The sequence below is a fragment of the Oreochromis niloticus genome, linkage group LG2, assembly GCF_001858045.2.
Source record: "Oreochromis niloticus isolate F11D_XX linkage group LG2, O_niloticus_UMD_NMBU, whole genome shotgun sequence".
NCBI classification, from domain to species: domain Eukaryota; kingdom Metazoa; phylum Chordata; class Actinopteri; order Cichliformes; family Cichlidae; genus Oreochromis; species Oreochromis niloticus.
Genome location: NC_031966.2, coordinates 14226731 through 14245949, shown reverse-complemented (window position 1 = coordinate 14245949; position 19219 = coordinate 14226731). Strand labels below are relative to the sequence as shown.

The 19219-nt window shown below is 37.9% G+C and overlaps 2 protein-coding genes across 5 annotated transcripts in view; both read right to left on the bottom strand.

Moving 5' to 3' along the window:
- The window catches only part of fam13b (family with sequence similarity 13 member B), a 67744-nt gene extending 65103 nt beyond the window's left edge, over window positions 1-2641 (bottom strand). For 2 of the 4 annotated variants that reach the window (XM_005467272.4, XM_019364175.2), the window contains exon 1: window positions 2387-2641. The gene's annotated coding sequence lies outside the window, so the exon portion shown is untranslated. The remainder of the gene's footprint in view (window positions 1-2386) is intronic. The other 2 variants (XM_005467275.4, XM_019364177.2) reach the window with 1 other exon arrangement.
- Window positions 2642-5120: 2479 nt separating this feature from the next.
- On the bottom strand, window positions 5121-14123 carry cxcl14 (chemokine (C-X-C motif) ligand 14). Its single transcript, XM_003443396.5, has 4 exons — window positions 13726-14123; window positions 11856-11961; window positions 8158-8271; window positions 5121-6359 (listed from the first exon to the last, which is right to left on the bottom strand). The coding sequence occupies exons 1-4, from the start codon at window positions 13787-13789 to the stop codon at window positions 6344-6346; spliced, it is 300 nt and encodes a 99-aa protein (XP_003443444.2). The 5' UTR covers window positions 13790-14123; the 3' UTR covers window positions 5121-6343.
- Window positions 14124-19219: the final 5096 nt, after the last annotated feature.

Here is a 19219-nt window from a genome sequence, read left to right as displayed (position 1 = left end):
GTTCTGTTGATATATTAGTATATCTCTAGTTATCAAAATGCCATCCCCATCATTTGGTTAGCTGATGATGTCAGAGAACAACTTAATTACATATTTTTTAAATTTAAATTTCATAAAAAGCTTTTCATAGCATACTTTGAAATCTAGTTAACTTGTTTTGTCTGACAAACAACAGAAATGTATCATTTACTACCAAAGTAAAACAGAGCTTTTTATTACAAAAAGCTCGAAGCCTGGTGTTTATGACTGTAAATTACCCAGTGGTGAGCAAAGGTACCAATCTTCATAAATGCTGTACCAGTTAAAAGATATAACGCCCACCGTGTCTTTTCAAATAGCTTATATTATTATTTATCTTATTACTGCCATGGATACTGCTGAAACGCATGAGAAGGGGGCTTTTATCACTGTACAGTCTTCTTACTCACAGTTCCTGTCCTATGAATCATACACATTAATAAGGACAGCCATTACAAATCTGCAAGTAGCTCTCTTCAACTGGGAACAATCATAGGACACAAGTTGTCAAACAAACTATTTAATTAATAACTTCATATTTACACAATTATGCCACTTAACAGCATACTGGGTAATTCCTCAAGGCTAACAGACTGTTTATCCTGACAAGTCCAAATGGAGTTTGTATCAAAGCTTTACAACAAAGACTTGCCATATATTGACTTTATTTAAAAACAGGGGCAAAGGTAGCATTGCAGCAAACATTTTATTTTGAAGTTATTATGTACCATTTAAACACAATTTTAAGACAGTTGTGCCCAACTGCTGATATTCGAGTCCCTGTTGACTGCCTATCAACTCAAAGCAGCTTTCTTCTCTGGCCTCTGGCACAAACAAGGTTTTTTATCCAAAGATTTTTTGCTCACTGGATATTTTCCCTTTTCCAGACCAGACTCAACTTCAAACTAGATTGTGAGAGTACTTGTTTTACTTATGCATAGTACAGAGAGGTGTGTAAGAAAATACTCAGAATAGCCCATCTGGCACCAACAGTCATACCATGTTCAAAGTTATTGAAACCACTTTTCTTCCTCATTCTGATGCTAAGTTTAAACTTCAGGGGGTTGACTTGACAAAGTCTGCATGCCTGAATCCATTGAGCTGCTGTCATGTGACTTGCTAATTAGGTATTTGTGGATGAGCACTTGAAGAGGTATAACTAATAATTGTGAATGTATATTATTTAGGTGCGCTGTAGTTTGAAATGCATTCAAACTAAAAGGGTTTAACAGAATTAACTCCTACAAGTCATGAAGTGAAAAAATTATTCTGAACCTATATGGTAGGCACAGAAATAATATTACTAACAACATAGCTTGATATACTGATAAATTCCTCTTAACTAATGCCTTATTTATGACCTAAATTGGCCAAATATTTATGAATAATTATGAATTACAGTCTAGTTTTCATACACATGGAAGTTGTTTAACTTATGCACACTATACAGCGTATGAAGACCAATCCGTCATGCTTCTTGACATGTTGCCGGATGCCATTATGCAATCACCAAGACTTCAAAGTGCTCAGAAATAAACGTCAGCCTCTCATTTGAATGTAACGCCATTGCTGAAGCAATTATTGCACATATACATATCCTCATCTGGATCAGCACAGCTTCATATCAAATCATGTGAACCTAAACACTGGCGAACATTCCAGCACACACAGTTAAATGCATCCGAGCAGGAAGCATCTGTGTCAGTGATGAAGCTTTCCAGAGATAAACAGAACAGAAAATGAAACCACCATCTACAACTCGGGAGAACGCGAATTCCAGGAACACAGATTTCAAAACGGTTTCCGTATAATTCTGTACAAAAAACCCGTCATAACCGGGTGATTTTAAACTATCCTACTGCGTCTCATATTCTTCATGCACAACCAATATCACACAACTCCATAATTTATATATATTATCAAATGTACACAAAACTTTAAAAAAAAAAAACCCGCATTGAGTATTTTTTTTCTTGCGGCACTGATAAAAACCTTAAACACTCAATTATTTAAGAGTTTCTTTTTCTGTCTCCGAGTTAGCTTGCCGTGCCTGCGGAGGAGCCACAGATGTGATGGAACTGCTATTCGGTGCTATCCGTTAGCCGCTAGCTCACAGTGACCACAAATGTAGTCGCAAACGGTTTTAAGCCCGGCTGTGCGCTTTAATATTAGCCTCTACGTAAAGACACATGTAGAGCAGATATATCCTATCAGGTATACATGAGAAAAAATGATATAAACACATAATAGAAATGGTCAGACAGAGTTAGCTTAGCAGGCTAGCATTAGTTAGCGTTTAAGATGCTGAGAGAACCAGAAGAAGAGCTGTTAGCAAGGAAAGCTAATCAGACGCTCCGGGGTACCTTACCAGGTCAAAACAAACAGGAAAGCGGAGCGAGATGCATTAATTTCTTGTTTCGTTTTTGAAGCCGACGTCTGGTGAGACGGTAACTTTGACGAGATCAAAGCAAATAATGTAGAAATATCGTCGGGAACATTGCAAAGACACTCGAAATTAATGTGGTTCCTGTTTTTTGCTCAGACTGGCTCGGATGCCCGTTCGCAGGTCGTTGCTTGGAGAGACTCGCACACATACACACACACACCCTCCAGGGACGAACCTGCCAAATACTGGCCCCGCCTCTTTTACTGTGAGCGCAGCAGGAGACAGCTGCCAAATACTGACCCCGCCTTGCAGACAGCTGTAGACAGGCAGAGACGGCTTAAAACGCATCTGTGGCTGATTTTTTTTTTATCTACTTATAACAGTAATAATCCAGTGTCTATTCCAAGTATGTGTTTTATATATATATATAGTTGCTAGGTAAATAATAGGTGATGGGAAATAGGAAATAGGTGCAGCGATTTACTCACAAATGTGTAAACGTAAAAGTAAGTACAGTATGTAAGGCAAAAACACACTTGGGCTTATATCTCTTCAGGAGGCACCTTGCTAGCGCAAAAAACATTTTATTCGTGGCAAACTGTGTAATGTTTCACTTTTTTTTTTTTTTTTTTTATAACCAAATGTGTTTTTACAACATTCTGCTAGTAACAAAGTGACTAAAAATACATTTAAAATTTGGTTTTGGCTATGTTACACTATTGTGCAAGACTGGTTCTTCCCCTGAGTTGTGTGGCTTTTTTATGCTTGAATGGCTTCACAAACAGTAGAAAATGTAAAAAGGCTCTGGTACAAGGAATGGACTGAAAATTAAAGAAAAAGCAGCCAATGTCTAAGAAAAATTGTAAAAGAATTTCAGAAAGCCTGGAGAACTGCTTTTAAAATATTACATGGAAGTCTGGCTCCTTGGAAGCAAAATATAAAGAAAGGAGTGGCATTAGACTTTTGCACAGTGCTGTAAGTTCAGTCTAATAATCTCTTTTTTATATTTTAGAAATAATAACGTACTATTGCTATTGTATGCTTGATAATACAAAGATTCTTTACACTTTTGCCACCTCATATTACACATTTTATTCAACAGCAATGCTTTACATCCATGTACCAAGAGATGGAAAGTATCAACATGTATACAGCCCCCATCAACACAGCGGTTTCTATTATTACTTGCATGTTAGATATGTGTTTGTTTGTTTTTTGTTTTTGTACATTGCTTCTTACAAATAAAACTAATGAATAAATGTATAAACTAAAACCTTTAACTACATATACTTTATTAAACACCCCTTTGTTCATATGCTGGCAGAATAATAAACCTGAGCCTTTACAACAAAGTCCACCCCATAAACTATATGTGTAACAATTGTAACCTTAAGGTCCACAGGTGTGCTTTTTTTTTTCTCGAGCTTTTATCTTCAATTTGCTGCCTTTCGGCAGATAGAGTTTGTGCAGTTACATAAAGATAGTTGCAAGTTAATTAATCATTAAATGAATAGTTTATGTGCCTAAACATAAAACACTGAAGTAATAGAGATAACATATTCCTGTATGAAAACGTAACCACTTTTAGAGATTAAAGTGAATAAAAGAGCATGACACGTATTTGATATCCAGCCAGCCTATACTGCACCTAGTGACATGATAAATACATGTACTATATTAGTTATGCATTATATTACTTAACATGAATGTATTTTATGTATAAATACAGTGGAGCAAAGTCACTTTCAGGATATTAAATGTGACCATATGGGTATTTACCGCCACCTGGTGGAATATGTTGTAAGAAAAAAAGGTTTCTTTGTTGTTTCAGTTGAACTATAATTCAATAGTTTAACTAAATGAATTAAATACAAACACAAACTGACACAAGCTCTATAGACACTCTATAGACACTTTATTGCTGTGTTTATTGTTTAACAATCTAAGGAAGGTCTAACAGTGAGCTTGGTGGGCTATTTCAAACACACACCCTCCAAGAATCTGTTACCAAACCAAGATTTAAATAGCAAAAAACAGCTATAATGCAGTAATACAATATACATGATGCTATAAAGTCTTAAGTTGAATTTATTCTTTATTCTCAGTAACGTATAGGCTATATGTTTCCACTTACAAAATGCTTCTTTTTATATATATATATATATAATGCACATTATTCAAAAGGTAAAGGAAATGTGGTGTTTTTGTATATAGCTTGTCCACAACATACAAAAAAATAACTCAAATGAAAGAGTTGGTTAGGTGATCTACTGAAGTCATCCATATAGGACTACAGGAAAAAGCAAACAAATGAAAAAATAAAAAAAAGCCCATAATGGCCATACAGCTTAAATTGTTGTGAGTGTTGTCTTCTGTGTGGGCAGTAATTGTAATTCAGACTCTTGGAAGATTCAGCCAAATCGTCCTTAGCAAAGCATTACTTTTCCAACGCCTTTCTAACGTCAAAAATAACACAAACTCCATCATAAATGACAATTCTGATAACAACCAACATTTCTACTATATGTATATATATATATATATATATATATACATATATATATATATATATATATATAAATCATACAACAAAAAAGAAGACATACAAAAGAAAATATTTTCTATGTAACCAAATCCTGATATATTTCATTCTTTTGTGCCATTGAGCTTCATTATTGTCCATAAGCTAACAAAAACACACCAGGAAACCAGACTATTTCACTGGGCAGAGTTTGTAACTATTGATAATGTCACTGTAATTTATTTTTGCTTTACTGTTGTAGGTGCAGTAAAGCCCAGAGCACATTTTACTTCTGTCTGACAAATATTTACCAAAATTACTCTAATTATTATTATTTTACATTTTCAGCAGGCGTTAAAGAGTTTAAATAGGTTTGAAAAATCAAGATGTTGTCGACTGGTGCTATCGCAGGACTGACTCATCTTTTTAAGGATGCCACGATATGTAGGTCAATTAAAAAAATCTTTCAGCCAGTGTGAAAATATGGAAACATATAGTCATTCGTCATAAACCGCTAGGATTCTTATATTCTTAGTGTACTTAGTAATGACCTATTTGGACAATTTCCAATAAACAGACTGTAGCAGTGATGGCACAGATGACCTGTTTTACTTTTTAATATTTATTGAATCTGCACTCTGCAGGTTAAGTATGAGAACAGTTTGCAAAAAATTTATTCAGTTGTCCCTCTGAAGATGAATTTTTATTAAGATGGAAATGGTTAAAACACTCACAGATGCGTACACACACACACACACACACACACACACACACACACACACACTGACTGTCGGACCTCCATAATCTGTCTGAATAAAAACAACTTCTGTATAAAATATAATCACACACTGACTGACTCTCCTCTACAGATACAGAGAATCTAATTTATGGAGAACCTTTATCCCGTTATTTCAACTGCGCCCTCGTAGCTAAACCTTATACGCTGATTATATAAATATACCTGTCATACTGAATAGTATACGGAAAAGTGGAAACTGCAATGATTAAACACCAATACACTGTATTTTTAAGAGAAATATTTGTCTTTCCTCAGAATTTCTTTTTCTTACACATTTTTCACCAAAGCCAAAACAAAACAGAAGCCCCTTTGAATAACAACCAAACAACCCTACAACTGTTTGAACACAGATGGCGTTGTCCACATTTTGACAAATATAACTACAGTGGCAAAGACTGGAGTGGTGAGTGACTGTAACTACACTGATGGCCAACTAAAGCGAGCCCACCAGCCTATGTACAAATTGTAGATATCTCTTGATGCGCTTGACAGATCTCAGGCAGAAGAAGTAGAAGTACAGCTTCAATGCAGATTACATCTTGTACTTCACAAAAGTAGTCCTGGTGGAGTTGGTGTCCTTTATTTGTCTCACACGATCCTTGTGTTGAGAGCGATGGTTTTAAGCTTCATACACCCTGTGGAAAACAAACATATATCTCTTACGAGATTTGCTCCTTTGGTTGGAAACAATATAGGTTTTTTTTCAGCCTCCTACAAAAGGTGTCCCTGTTTGAGTAGCGATCAAATGTTTACACGTAGTATGAACATGACTTTAATGCTTCTGTAACCAACAGTCCCTTAGAAATGCTGTTTTTGAAAAAATACGTCCAGATGACTTTTGTCTGAGACCTGACTCTGACCTCTGAAGTTAAAAAGACTAGTGTCAACAAAACAAATCAATAAAGCATCAGGATAAAGGATATGGTTTCAGCCCAGAGTCAGGGATAAAACTTGAAAAACTTTATGTGCACATGTTTATGAGTGGTTTATGCATTTCTTCTTAATGAAATGACAAAGAAGATATAACATGGTAATTTTTAAGAGATAATGCTTTATTAGGTACACCTGTTTAAGTGATTGTTAATGCATATCTAATAATATCTAATCAGCCAATCACATGGCAGCAATTCACTTAATTTAGGCATGTAGATGTGTCCAAAATGACCTTATAATGCAAACTGAGCATTAAAAAAGGGGAGATAATTGTTAGTGCTGGTGCGGGGTGGTTTAACTATCTCAGAAACTGCTGATCTACTGGGATTTTCCCACAAAACCATCTCAGGGTCTATAGAGGCTAATCCAAAGGGAGAAAACATTCAGTAACAGTTCTCTGGGCAAAACTGCCTTGTCAGAGAAGAATGGCCAGACTGCTTTTAGATGATAGCAATGCAGCAGTAAGTCAAATAACCATGAGTTACATCAAATGTGGTTTTTGAAGTTTTGTAAACATTTGACAATATATATAAATTATGGAGCTGTGCAATATTGCAAATACACGAAATGCTCTTTAGATTCTTACTTTTATTTACATTAACAAATCTCTAAAAGTGGTTAAGTTTCCATAACAGCTTATGTTATCTCTGTTACTTCAGTGTTTTATGTTTAGGTACATAAACTGGTACATTTATGTAACTGCACAAACTTTATCTCCCATGAAAGGCAGCAAATTGGACATAAAAGCTCCAAAAAAAGTACACTTGTGGACCTTAACTGTTGCACATATAGTTTATGGGTTTGACTAAGCTAACTCTGTCTGACTCTATGTGTTTATATCGTTTTTTCTCATGTAAACCTGACAGACGACCACTAGATGTCAGTAGAATGCAGATCACGCTCAATTCTGTTTTGTTATGCCTACCAACTCAAGAGTAAAATCCTTGCTAGGGTGGCCTCCGTAGGACAAACAATTCTAGCTGCTGTTTATCTGTAGTGAGCGTAGGCTGTCAGTCCGCTTTTACCTCAGCTGACAACATGGATCTAACATTTTTGAACTGGGACTCTTAGCGACACTTCCTTCTGTTTATCAGAGACAAACAGAAGGAAGTGTGATTTTCAGGACACTCGAGCCTAACATTAGCTGGCATAATTTTAGCTTATACCCAGCTGTTGTTGCTTTTTTAGTCAGGTTGTTATCATCTGTCCGGGGATGGGAGGGTCACATGTCTACTCTGCTACCATAAGTAATTGTGACAGTATTTGGAATAAATAAATGTGTTCATGCACGGTTTTGTTCAGATGCAGGACGAGGATGACATTTTATCTAGACTTATTTTTAAGTTTGTGAAAATGTTTAGATGTTTCGGTTTGTGAAAATCGATTTGCTGAAATATATAATTACACATTAAATAACCTGAAAACACGACTGACTGTACTTTTAACTAACATCACCTGAATTTTTTTTTTATTTTTTATTTTTTGGTGTTAGGCTATTACCTGTGCTTGTCCTTCCAGATGCGGAACCATTTGACCAGGTTCTTAGTGCTCTGAAGTTTGGGATGAAGACAGTACTCCTGCCCCTTGAACCGAGACACATTCTCCATTGTCACACTGAGAACAGGAGCCGAGAAGAAGCAAAGGTTAAATACTGATTTAAAAAAAACCAAAAAACATGACATGTAGGTTTTCCAGTCTGTATCAAGTACACATGTACTCTTAAAGTAACACTCTTATTTATTCTAATAAAAATTAAAAAAGATTTTTAAAATGTGCAAAAAGTTATTTTTGCACCTGTGACTGCCAACTATTCAGTAAGATCGCTTTTGACATTTCAACGACTACATCACTTATGAAAAAAAATAATATGGTGGCCCTAAAAAGCCAAGCACTTACCAGAATCTGACTGCTATCATATCATGACAACAAAAATGGCTAGTGAGTAAAATAAGAAAATTTCAGAATAAATGTTTTCCGTTTGACTTGGAGGGTTAAGTTCAGCTTACGAACTCAAGGCACAACTTCACTGGAGTAAAAACACTGTTGTGAGCAAGTCAAACCATCTGAAAGCCAGTCTGAGTCTGCTGAATAGAGACTGGTTAAGTAGTAAGACATCTGACATGTTTTTGCCCCAAATTTTAGTGGCTATTCTAAGCTGCCTCCAATAACATTTCCACAGCTGAATGCCCTCCGAATTCAAAAGATCCGCTTGCACAGCTTTGCCAGCTTTTTTGGCAATGAAGCAATATTATGGAGCTGCCACTTAAAAATGTGACATCTAAGCTCATTGAATCAGTTCATCTGTCTGTAATGCTCTGCTTTTGGCAACGACAGAGACAGACTGCCTGTATGTGGCGTATTCAGACGAAAGAAGTGAGTGTGGTAAATATAAAAAACAAAAGACCCACCATGCTAGGGGGCCTCAACATCCAGTGACACACTCAAAGGCTCACCAAACCATGAATGCTAAATGACTTGACTGCAAAGGAACTTGACTTTTGATACGAAGGCTGTATTCAGTGGTTATAAAGATTAGATTAAAGAGTTTTGCCTCTATTTTCCTGCCCATTTGGTTGTCCCTTTGTTTCACAATTGATGCCTTAGTTAGATAGCTCTATGTGTGCTTTCTTGTGGAAGAACTGAGTTCTGAGTGTGTTTGATGGATAGAACATGAAACTTCCTGTGTATATTGCATTTAACCTAATTTCCGTGATCGTTTGAGCTTTGGTTCCGACTCATTATCATTCACCTAGGTAGCCGAAGCACAGCCACTGACTTTGAAAACTTCCCTGAGTTATAAGGACATTAAAAAAAGGAAGGTGAACATGAAAGAAGTCCAGGGAAAAGACAGAAAATTGAGAGGACAGGTAGGAATAGGGAGAATGATATTTGGGGCTCCTAGGTTGTGGATGTTTGTGGTTAGGAGTGGCTGCTCAGAATGCCAAACTAAGCGCTGTAAGCCAAATGACCAAAGAGGGGACTCTCTTGCTCATTTCTCTCCCACTCTCTTTCTTTCTGTTGCTTTCCGGAGCCTGCTGAGACTCATTTTTCACCAGGCACTAACGGCTGGTGGGCCCCATCTCATGCTAATAGAGCAACCTTGAATGATGACTGTGTGGCGGGTAACACCCTCACAGAAAAACAGACCTGTGAGGTGATGCAGACCAAATACAATATAATGCTTCTGAGAGGTTTGTTTTTTTGGAATGCACACACAATTTATTTCTTGACTCACTTGATGCGTGACTATACATATCCCTCCGCTTTGCAGCTGTATTCCTCCGCCAGCCAGTCACGTTGCAGTTTATGTATAAAATATGTAAGGTAGGAGTCATGAATTCAAATAGCCCTTTTCAGCCTTAATCATGAGTAATGAAGTTTACAGAGTGTTAAATTTATTAGTATTTACAGTGCAAATTCTTGAGTTAAGCCCCAAAATGTTTTTTGTGAGGTTAGAGTGACCTTAACCTCTGATCCTCAAAATGTAATCATCTAAGCAAACATTTGGCTTTGCTTCTCTTAAGGCGTTCAAGAGCAATCACATTCATAAAAATATAACGTTGGGATAGATGGAGACAACATCTAACAGCTATTTTGTAACTATTCAGCACTTGAAAGTTGAAATTTTCAAATGAAATTTGAAACACTGATTAACACACTAAAATTTTCAAATATTATCATTTACTTGCTGTACTCAACAACAACCAATTACCATAAAGTACTGATTTCGGAAGGGCATCTGTAACAACATTAATGAATGATTTTAATAGTATAAATGTACTTGGAGCTTAAATAAATTATTAATGATAAAACAAAAACGGAACAACAGCAAACTTAAAACTTAATAATCAATTGTACTTAATTAAAATTGCTATAAAAGCAGCAAATTGTGACATAAGAGGACCTAGTTTTCTGTTAAAAATCGACTGAAACGATAAACTGACTTAAATGGTTGGATATTATCTCAAACCTTTTGTAAAAGGTAGAAAACACTTTGAGCATAAAAATCTGTCCACACATCACACAACCTGCGCGTCCTCTGTGTTATACTGTAATGTGGCAGCAGGTGGCAGCAGAGATTGTGCATTGAACACCAAGCAGAGTCCCAGGAGGCTGACATAACATCCCCATCTGCTGTGCCTTCATTTAGCTTTGAAGCAAAAACTTAAAAAAATGAAACGCACACAGCGTTTTATAGTTTTTCTTGGCTTGTGTGGGGCTTCATTCACATCAGCTGAAATCATGTAGTACAGACTGTGTGCATAATATGAATGTATTTATAAATTTCAGGTGAGAGTGTCTGTCTTAAAGCACTACGGGTTACTTCTTTTGAAATATAATTTATAGGAGAAGAATCCATTAACAATGGTGAAGTTCATGGTGCATTCCTCAGGAGCTCAAAATGAGCATATTAGCTGTATGTGTGCTTGAACTTTGACCTGAAAGGTTAAATGTCTGATGGCAGAGAGAGGCAGAAGGATCAAGTACTGATCTGTGATTTAGCCCATTTTTTATTGTTTAAGTAGAAATAGTCTTTTGAACACACAAGCATTACATTATTCTTACATTAACTAGACTTTAATAGATTAATAGAATAGATAGATTGATGGACTGCATCATTATGTGATGCTTACTTCTCACACTGCCCATGATGTCTGAATTTACAAATAAAAGTCTGGAAATGTTCATGCTTGAGTAATTGAACATAGTGGAATGTTCTGGAAATCGCTGCTTTCTTCCTCCCCTCCTTTTCAAGTAATAAATCATCCTCACCTCCTGTCTACAGGGAGTAATTAAATTATCAGTTTATCACGCTGTAAATCTTTCAGAGTGTTTTAGGCACCAACGAAAGGGTGTTCTCAAAATGTGCGCGCGGCTGCTGAATGTGTTTACAGTATGTTGGAGTATCATTATGGTTCAGGAACGGCTTTAAATATGCTGGTAATCTGCTAACTGTATGATTTGTATTCAAAGCATGTGCAGAGTACATGCTGGAAGAAAAGGGGGATGAATAACCAGAGGAAAGGGGGGAAAAAAGGGAACACAGGTAAGCAGGTAGGAAAATGTCAAGGGATTAGGAAAAAGAAGAACGTAAAGTAGGAATAAGAACTGAGGAAAAAAGCAGAGAGAGAAACGAGAAAAGGCAGAAATGACATATGGAGAGTGACACACTGAAAGAGAATCAAAGTCTGACTCACAATATCATCTTCTCCTGGCAGAACGGGTGTTTGGGTTTGATCTCCAGCTTCTGTACATCCTTGTATCGGATCTTGGGTCCTTTTCTGGTGCACCTGCACTTGTAAGCTGTTGAGAAATATAATGCACACATTAGACTGCTAAGACACAAATCTAATAAACTTGTCATGCAAGCTCAATTACTTCCAGTGAGACTGACAGATATTTAACTGACAGGGAAGTTAATTCTTTGCGATCTGACAGCAAACTGGCGTGGAATCACAACGAAGTACTCCCGCTTTATCTCTGAATTATAATTCAAATGACAAGTGGGTGTTATCTGTTTCTATATTTATATCTGGAAACACACAGCTGAAATTCCATGCTTTTACTTGAGTCACAGTCAAATTAAAGGCACATTAAAATAGAAATATAATTTGGCATGCAGTTAGACCCCTTTTTATATTAAGCATGACTAAAATGGAAACATTTGAGTAGATGGGGAAATTGGCTTGAATTCCACACTGTACGAGTTTTATTCTATTGCTGATTGTTCACTGCAAATCAGCAAAATTAAAGATGCTGCTTTTATCCCATTAAGCTCAGACGATGCATGGGTTCCTAAAGGTCTTAATGCCTTGCACGAAGAACTTGAGACTTCAGCTATCCGGCATTTAACTCACTATCATGTTGCTTCTCTATCAGACACTAATTTTATAAAATTCCTGCACTACAAGCACTAAGGGAGAGACTATGCACCTCTAATTCAAGCTACATGTCGTCTTACTTCTGAAGCATAGATAAATATTTAACAATGTCCGTCCATCATCTTCTGATCAACTTAAAATGATGCCTGTTCAGGGCAAGTTTTCTAGCTGTAGCACTGAATATATTACACAGAGGAAATTAGTTTTGCTGGGCTGTATATTTGTGATGGGAGGTGATGACCTGGATAGTCCAAGGTTTCCCTCATCCATCATCTGCTATCTGTCCAGACCGCCAGGCACTAAATCTGTCACAAGCCCCCACAGTGGAGGGCGACTGAGCACCAACATATCAGACAACAAAGGCCAATAAAAATGGGCAAACACTGGTGTTACTATATTGTCAAAGGCAAACAGCTTCACCACTTTACACACACCGAACTGAAGGAGATGCCTGTTGAACCTGTTCTCAAATGATGCATTTGTTTACTTTCATATATATATGGTGGTACTATATTGTATTATTCCTGGCAAATACAGACATAAAGTTTTCCCACAAAGTTTGACAGCTGCAGACACGAAAGGAGAATGAAACTATGATACAGAAAGAAAAATGTATTTTAAATAATTGTTATGTAAAAACTGAAATTGGAAAATGTTACTGTTAATTTAGTTACATATGGTGGCTTCGCTTGTCTTGCCAGACACTGTGTGTCCCAGAGGGCTGTTCAGGGTGCAAGGATGCTTGCCAACATAAGGCTCATCATAACAGCAGATTTCTTTCACCAGTGGTATTCATTATTACAGTTCAGCTCCAAGATCTCAGTGTTTATGGATACTAGGAAACAAACAAAGTGCCTAATTGAGTGCACACTACTGGTAACACATTGTTTATGCCAACCTAAATTCATTTTTGGAGCACAGGCATGCAAGCAAACGTACCACTGAGTCCCTTCAGCAATGTTGACTTCAGCTGTTGACTCTTGTTTCAAACAAACTCTGCACAGCATGAGTTGATTCCTCTATCTTTCCCTTCACGAACACAACACAACACACCAGGCGTTTGCTTTCACCTTCCACCTATTTTCCACCTACCGATAATTGTTCAGTTATCACAGCTTAAGCGCCACACAGCCCATTTTGAACAATGACAAACTTTAACTAAGATAAACAGGAAAAAAGTGTTTACCTTCTGCGCTCAGGCAGCATAAGGCCACCATTAACAAAAGCAGCACCGTCGTGCACCCACGCATGTCTTCACAAGTTCAAAAAGATTTTTTTTTAAAAGAAGTTCCTCAAAACCCGAGCCTTCCAAAGGAGTAAATACTGAAATATCAACAAAAAGTCTTTCGATATGTAGATAACATCCACTACTGGGAGGCAGACGTGAAGAGCAATGGGGTTTTCAGCTTTTTGGGGTCCCTTTGGAGCGCTGATTGTGCAACTCCGTCTGTGCGTCTCGAGCGCTTGGATGAATCTCCAATCACTCGTTTAGGTCTCTCTCCCCCTCGCTTGATGTGGAGAGGCAGGCAGCAGCTCTTTTAAAAGCTGCCCGCTATCCCATTCTCATTAATATGCACGACCAGACAGCGAATCAAACACTTGTTGTGTCCTGCGAGGGAGAAGTGGAGAACGTGGAAAGGGAGGGAGGGCAGGAAAAAAACAAAAATGCACGTATTGTTCACCAAAATCTGGATGGATGACGTCTGCTGGTCTGTTCGTCTGTTGTCCTGATTTCAGGCTGACAGACAGAAAACTTGGTGGGATGAAGAAAAACGCCACAATGACAGCAATAACAACAGAGCCAAGACAAAGGAAAAGTTCCTCCTCACTGACAGGACAGTGAAATTGAAGGCTGACGTGTACGAAAATACGTTACCTAACACACATTGTGGGTCAGTGAAGGCAACATTTAAGGATCAGAGACTTAAATTGAAGAAAAAAAAAAATCCGTGTGGTTGGCTAAAAACCGACAGGTAAAAATCACATGTTTAAGAATATATATGCTCAAAAGATTCAATTCATTTGCTGATAGAAGACTGCGATCTTTAGTTAAAAGCAGTTTTTTTAGGCATACACGCACATTGAAATGGTGGAGTATATTATTTTTCTCATTATTTTTTCCTCAATCAGATATAACCTATAACATAATAAATACTTATCAGTTTAGATAAAACGACCTTTTAAGATTCCCCTTGCCTAACGTCAGCATCTAGAAAGAAAAATGGAGTGATTAGTTTCAAAAGCCATTGTCACGAAAACGTAATGAAAGTCTTACAACCTCACGTTTGATCACATTTGCCACTTTCTAAAAGTCTAATTATTTTTAGAAGTTTGTGTCACTGTCTTTCTTTCGCTTTTTTGGATGTCACTCAGTGAAATTCAAAGCTGATATTGTTTCTGTGAATGCTTTTTGGGCTTATTCTGTTCCCTGCATATGAATAAATGCACTCATTGTATCTGGGGACGCCATCAGGCTGAACCTTTGGCCTGTAAGAGATAGCCCTGAGAAGAAGGTCTGACCCCTCCCACCTGGAACACACTAACCACAGGATTAAACCACATTCATCACCATCCAGCGTAATAAGATTTGTGTGTGTGTGTTTCCCATACTCACTCCCCACTTGTGCTTGTGTTCACCTCTTTGCCCCTTGCACTGATGCAATCAGATTCTGTCATAACTCAAACCAGCAGCCATGAACTGTCTGTCCTCACCATGTACCTGTGTGCGTGCATTTGTTCATGTCTGCATGACCATATTTGAGGGTGTGTATCTACACGAGTTCTCGCAGCATGTACATCTGTCACATGCTGCAGGATTACACGTGCGCACCGCCAAAACAGTGTGCAAATCAGCTGTGAACCTGTCTTAATATTACCACCTCTTTGCCAATTTCTTCTTTGTTCCCTTCATGAACAGCAGCGGGACAAGATGCCAGCTATCATTTTCAGTGGACTGTGACAGATTAGGATGTACATGACCCCTACAGGACATTGCTGCTGTGTGAATCCATCCCGTCTTTTTGATCTCAGGATGAAAGACAACGGTCAGCTGTCTGTTTCAGTCTTCAGCTGTAATGACTGAAAATAACTTGGACATGAGTTGTCTTCATCCATTAGATCATTGTAGCTACAAGAAAGAAAGAAAGGAAGTGAAGGCAGCAGTTAAAAATACAGGAGGACTTTAGCCAAACTGAATCTGTCTTGAAAAGAAAATAACATCATTTGTCAGCATTAATAAGCTGACGTTGATGATGCTTTGGAGAAACATTTTTTGAAGTTTAGCTAATGATTACTAACCAGAACATAATTAAAAACACTGACAATATATCAACATTTGATCTTTGTATTCACATAAAATGAACACTGGCAGCATTGGCAATGAAGCAGAGAGCATAGTAATAGAAAATGTAATTAGCGGACTAAATTTTCCACAGATGCTACATAGCAGTTGGCTCAAAAAAACAAAACAAAAACAGTAATAAACTATGGGAAGCCTTCAAGCAGTTGTTGCCAACCTTTCTTCTGTCTGGTGTAGCTCCACAGCACTATCAGAAGAACACGACATAGCACGTCCACATCAGTGCAATTCACACTCTAAACAGAAAAGCCCCTGCTGGACACAGTTGCCGTTAAATTAGTTAAAAAACAAGACTAAACTTGTGAAAAAAACCCATAATAATTCAACGTTTATATGTTGTATTTCTTCTCATATCAAGGAGGAAAACATATATTAGGCAACATAGGAAGTTTAGCTGATTGCATCAACTGTTTTCTTTAAGACAGCAAAAAAATCATCTGTCATTTTAGAAGTAAACACTTCATATTCTGACATCTTTTCTCAGCATAGAGAAAACGTCTCTTCACTTGATCAAGTAAGACAGCTGTTTTCTGAAAGTGGCTGTCAAAATACTCCAGCTTCACTGCCTGCCTGCAGCTGTGGCCCTCTCTTCAGTTCTTTGGACTGGACTGAAGGACTACATGTAGCCTGTACTGCTTGCTAGATTGTAAACATTTGTCTGTGATACTAAGTTACACTGTGTCCATTGGTTTTTAATGAACCTGGCAGCGCTGTAAACGCAGACCTAATCCGCAGGAAAACTGTAAAGTTTACCCCCAAATTAAACATAGCAGAAGGTGGATAAAGTGTAGAAGCTGTTTAGTTTGGAATGATGTGTAGTTAAAGAGGGAGAAGGAGAGAAAGTGGTAGACAGAGACAGACACAGAATATGTTTATGTTGTTGGGAGCCAGATTGAGGGTCTCAGTTAAATGCAGGCTTCTGTCTGTAACCAAAAAGCACAGAAACTTTTCAGGTTCAGCACATCTGCCTGTGTATTAGCTGTTAAGCTCTACAGCTGTTTAAAAACTTGAGAACATGTGTTTTAAACTGTACAGGTTTTTTTATTTTATTTTTTTTTAGTTTGCTGTCATAAGCTGTTGTGCTTGCTATAGAATGGTGGACATGTACCTGTATAACTGTGGTGAGAGCTTCACTCATATTGCAATAAGTCTGATCAGTTCCTGGTGAGAGCGGGGCTCCACCAGGGCTGCTGTTTGTCACCAATTCGATTCATAACTTTTATGCACAGAGATTTTAGGCTCAGCCAAGCAGCTGAAGATTTCTGGTTTTGTGGCCTCAGGATCATCTCTCTGCTTTTGATGATGTGGTTCTTGTGGCTTCATCAGCAGGTGTCCTCCAGCTCACTGTGGGGTGGTTTGCAGGCAAGCAAGAAGCAGTAGGAATGAAAACTGGCAGCTCAGAGTCTCAGGGCATGCTTCTCAGCTGGAAAAAGATGGAAGGCCCCTCTGGGTCATCTATGGCCATGAGGTGTGGGTAGTGACCGAAAGAATGAGATCACGGATACAAGCTTCCCCTGAAGGGTTGGACTCTCCCTTAGGCCTGGATTTTTCTCTCAGGTTTATGAACATGCTGGTTAACGAACACAAATGAGAGCGTGTATCTGTTTTGGACAGAAATGTGAAAACATACATCTCTTTTACTACTATAAGAAAAGCACCTCCTTGCTGTTTCAGGCACAAAACAATCTGGCAGATTTCTCCTTAAATGAATAACAAAAAAATGCATCATAGCTGTGAAAAGTGGTACTTTTAGTTTTTAGTTTTAATTGCAGTACGGACATGTGGGACACTACATACACGCACATAGTAAGTGAGTAATTAATAACAACTGCCAGGATGCTCTGTTTTGCCATCTCGCTGCAACAGATTATTTGCAAGATTGTGAATAAATCAGTGAAACCAGAATGTTCCTGTATGTATTTTACCATTGTTGGGCTTGTGGGCATTAAAATGTGTGTCTAGCGCTGTCTGTGTTTAAGGAACTGAGCTTCCAGCAGACAGGCAGCAAAACGGACAGAAAGGTATGCATAAAGGTTTGTTCAGACAGGCAGGTATGAGAAGACAATTCCTCAATTCACCCCCTGGTTGGGGTGAGGTACAAGGTGAGGCTAACTGCCCTGAGCAGAGAGGTAATTGGTGTTTAAACTGTCATGTTAACACGGCATGATTTTCATTACCTTACACCCGTCGGGGTGTAAGGTAAGGTGGTGGCTATATTTCATGTCCAAACTATCTCACCCTTGCCTCTCTAACTCAGCCTGAGCTGTTCCTCTGATGTTCTCTTTTTCAAATCTCTCCATCCTGCTTAAAATCTCCAACTCTTCCACCTCCAGTTCAACTGCTTGTCCTTTTGGTAGTGCTGTCATCTCCAAGAAACTATATTGAATCCCAGAAATCTATTTTTTTCTCTCACTTCTTTAATCCTGTTAATTGTTAACTTGGGCTGAATTCACCTCAGCATTTGTGCTTGTAACATATGCATTTCTGTAGAGTCTATTAATTACCCTCGAAATTCTAAATAAATTTTATATTGAAATACTTGTAAAACCCAGGTATGAATTCATCACAGTACAGAAACAGCATTAGTGAAGGTAACAAATGATCTTCTTATGGCCTCTGACAGTTAGACCTCAGTACAGCATTCAATACTGCTGACCATAACATTTTATTACAGATAGAGCACTTTGCTCTCAGATGGCTGGCTTTTTTGTGGTTCCTGGGATATTTAGAAATAGTATGGCAGCAGACCCTTCAGCTTTCAGGCCCCTCTTCTGGGGAACCAGGTCCCAGCTTGGATTAATGAGACAGACACCCTCTCTACTTTTCAGATTATGCTTAAAACTCTCTTTTTTGATAAAGCTTCTAGATAGAGCTGGATCAGGTGACCCTAAACCCTTCTTTAGTTACACTGCAGTAAACTACTGGGGCCTTCCCATGATGCATGGTGCTTCTTCTTCACTCACTTCATTTTGCTGTCTCTGTTTATACACCACTCTGTATTTTATCATTGGTTATTAATAACCTCTGTATTAAAAGGTTCCCCCACCCCTTCCCACTGTTGCCAAGTATTTAGTCAAACTGGGTTCCTTAATTGTTTATAATATAGGGTCTTTACCTTACAATACAAAGCACCATGAGGTGACTGTGATTTGGTGCTATATAAATAAAATTTAACTGAATCAAAATACTGGCCCAAGTGAAAAAATTCCCCTAATCTTTGATAAATAAAGGATTATGTTCTTATCTTTATCTGAAGGGGTCAAGTTGCTTCCAACTGGCTGCTCAGTGTCCACATGGCTTTAAAGCCAGTCACGTGAATGTG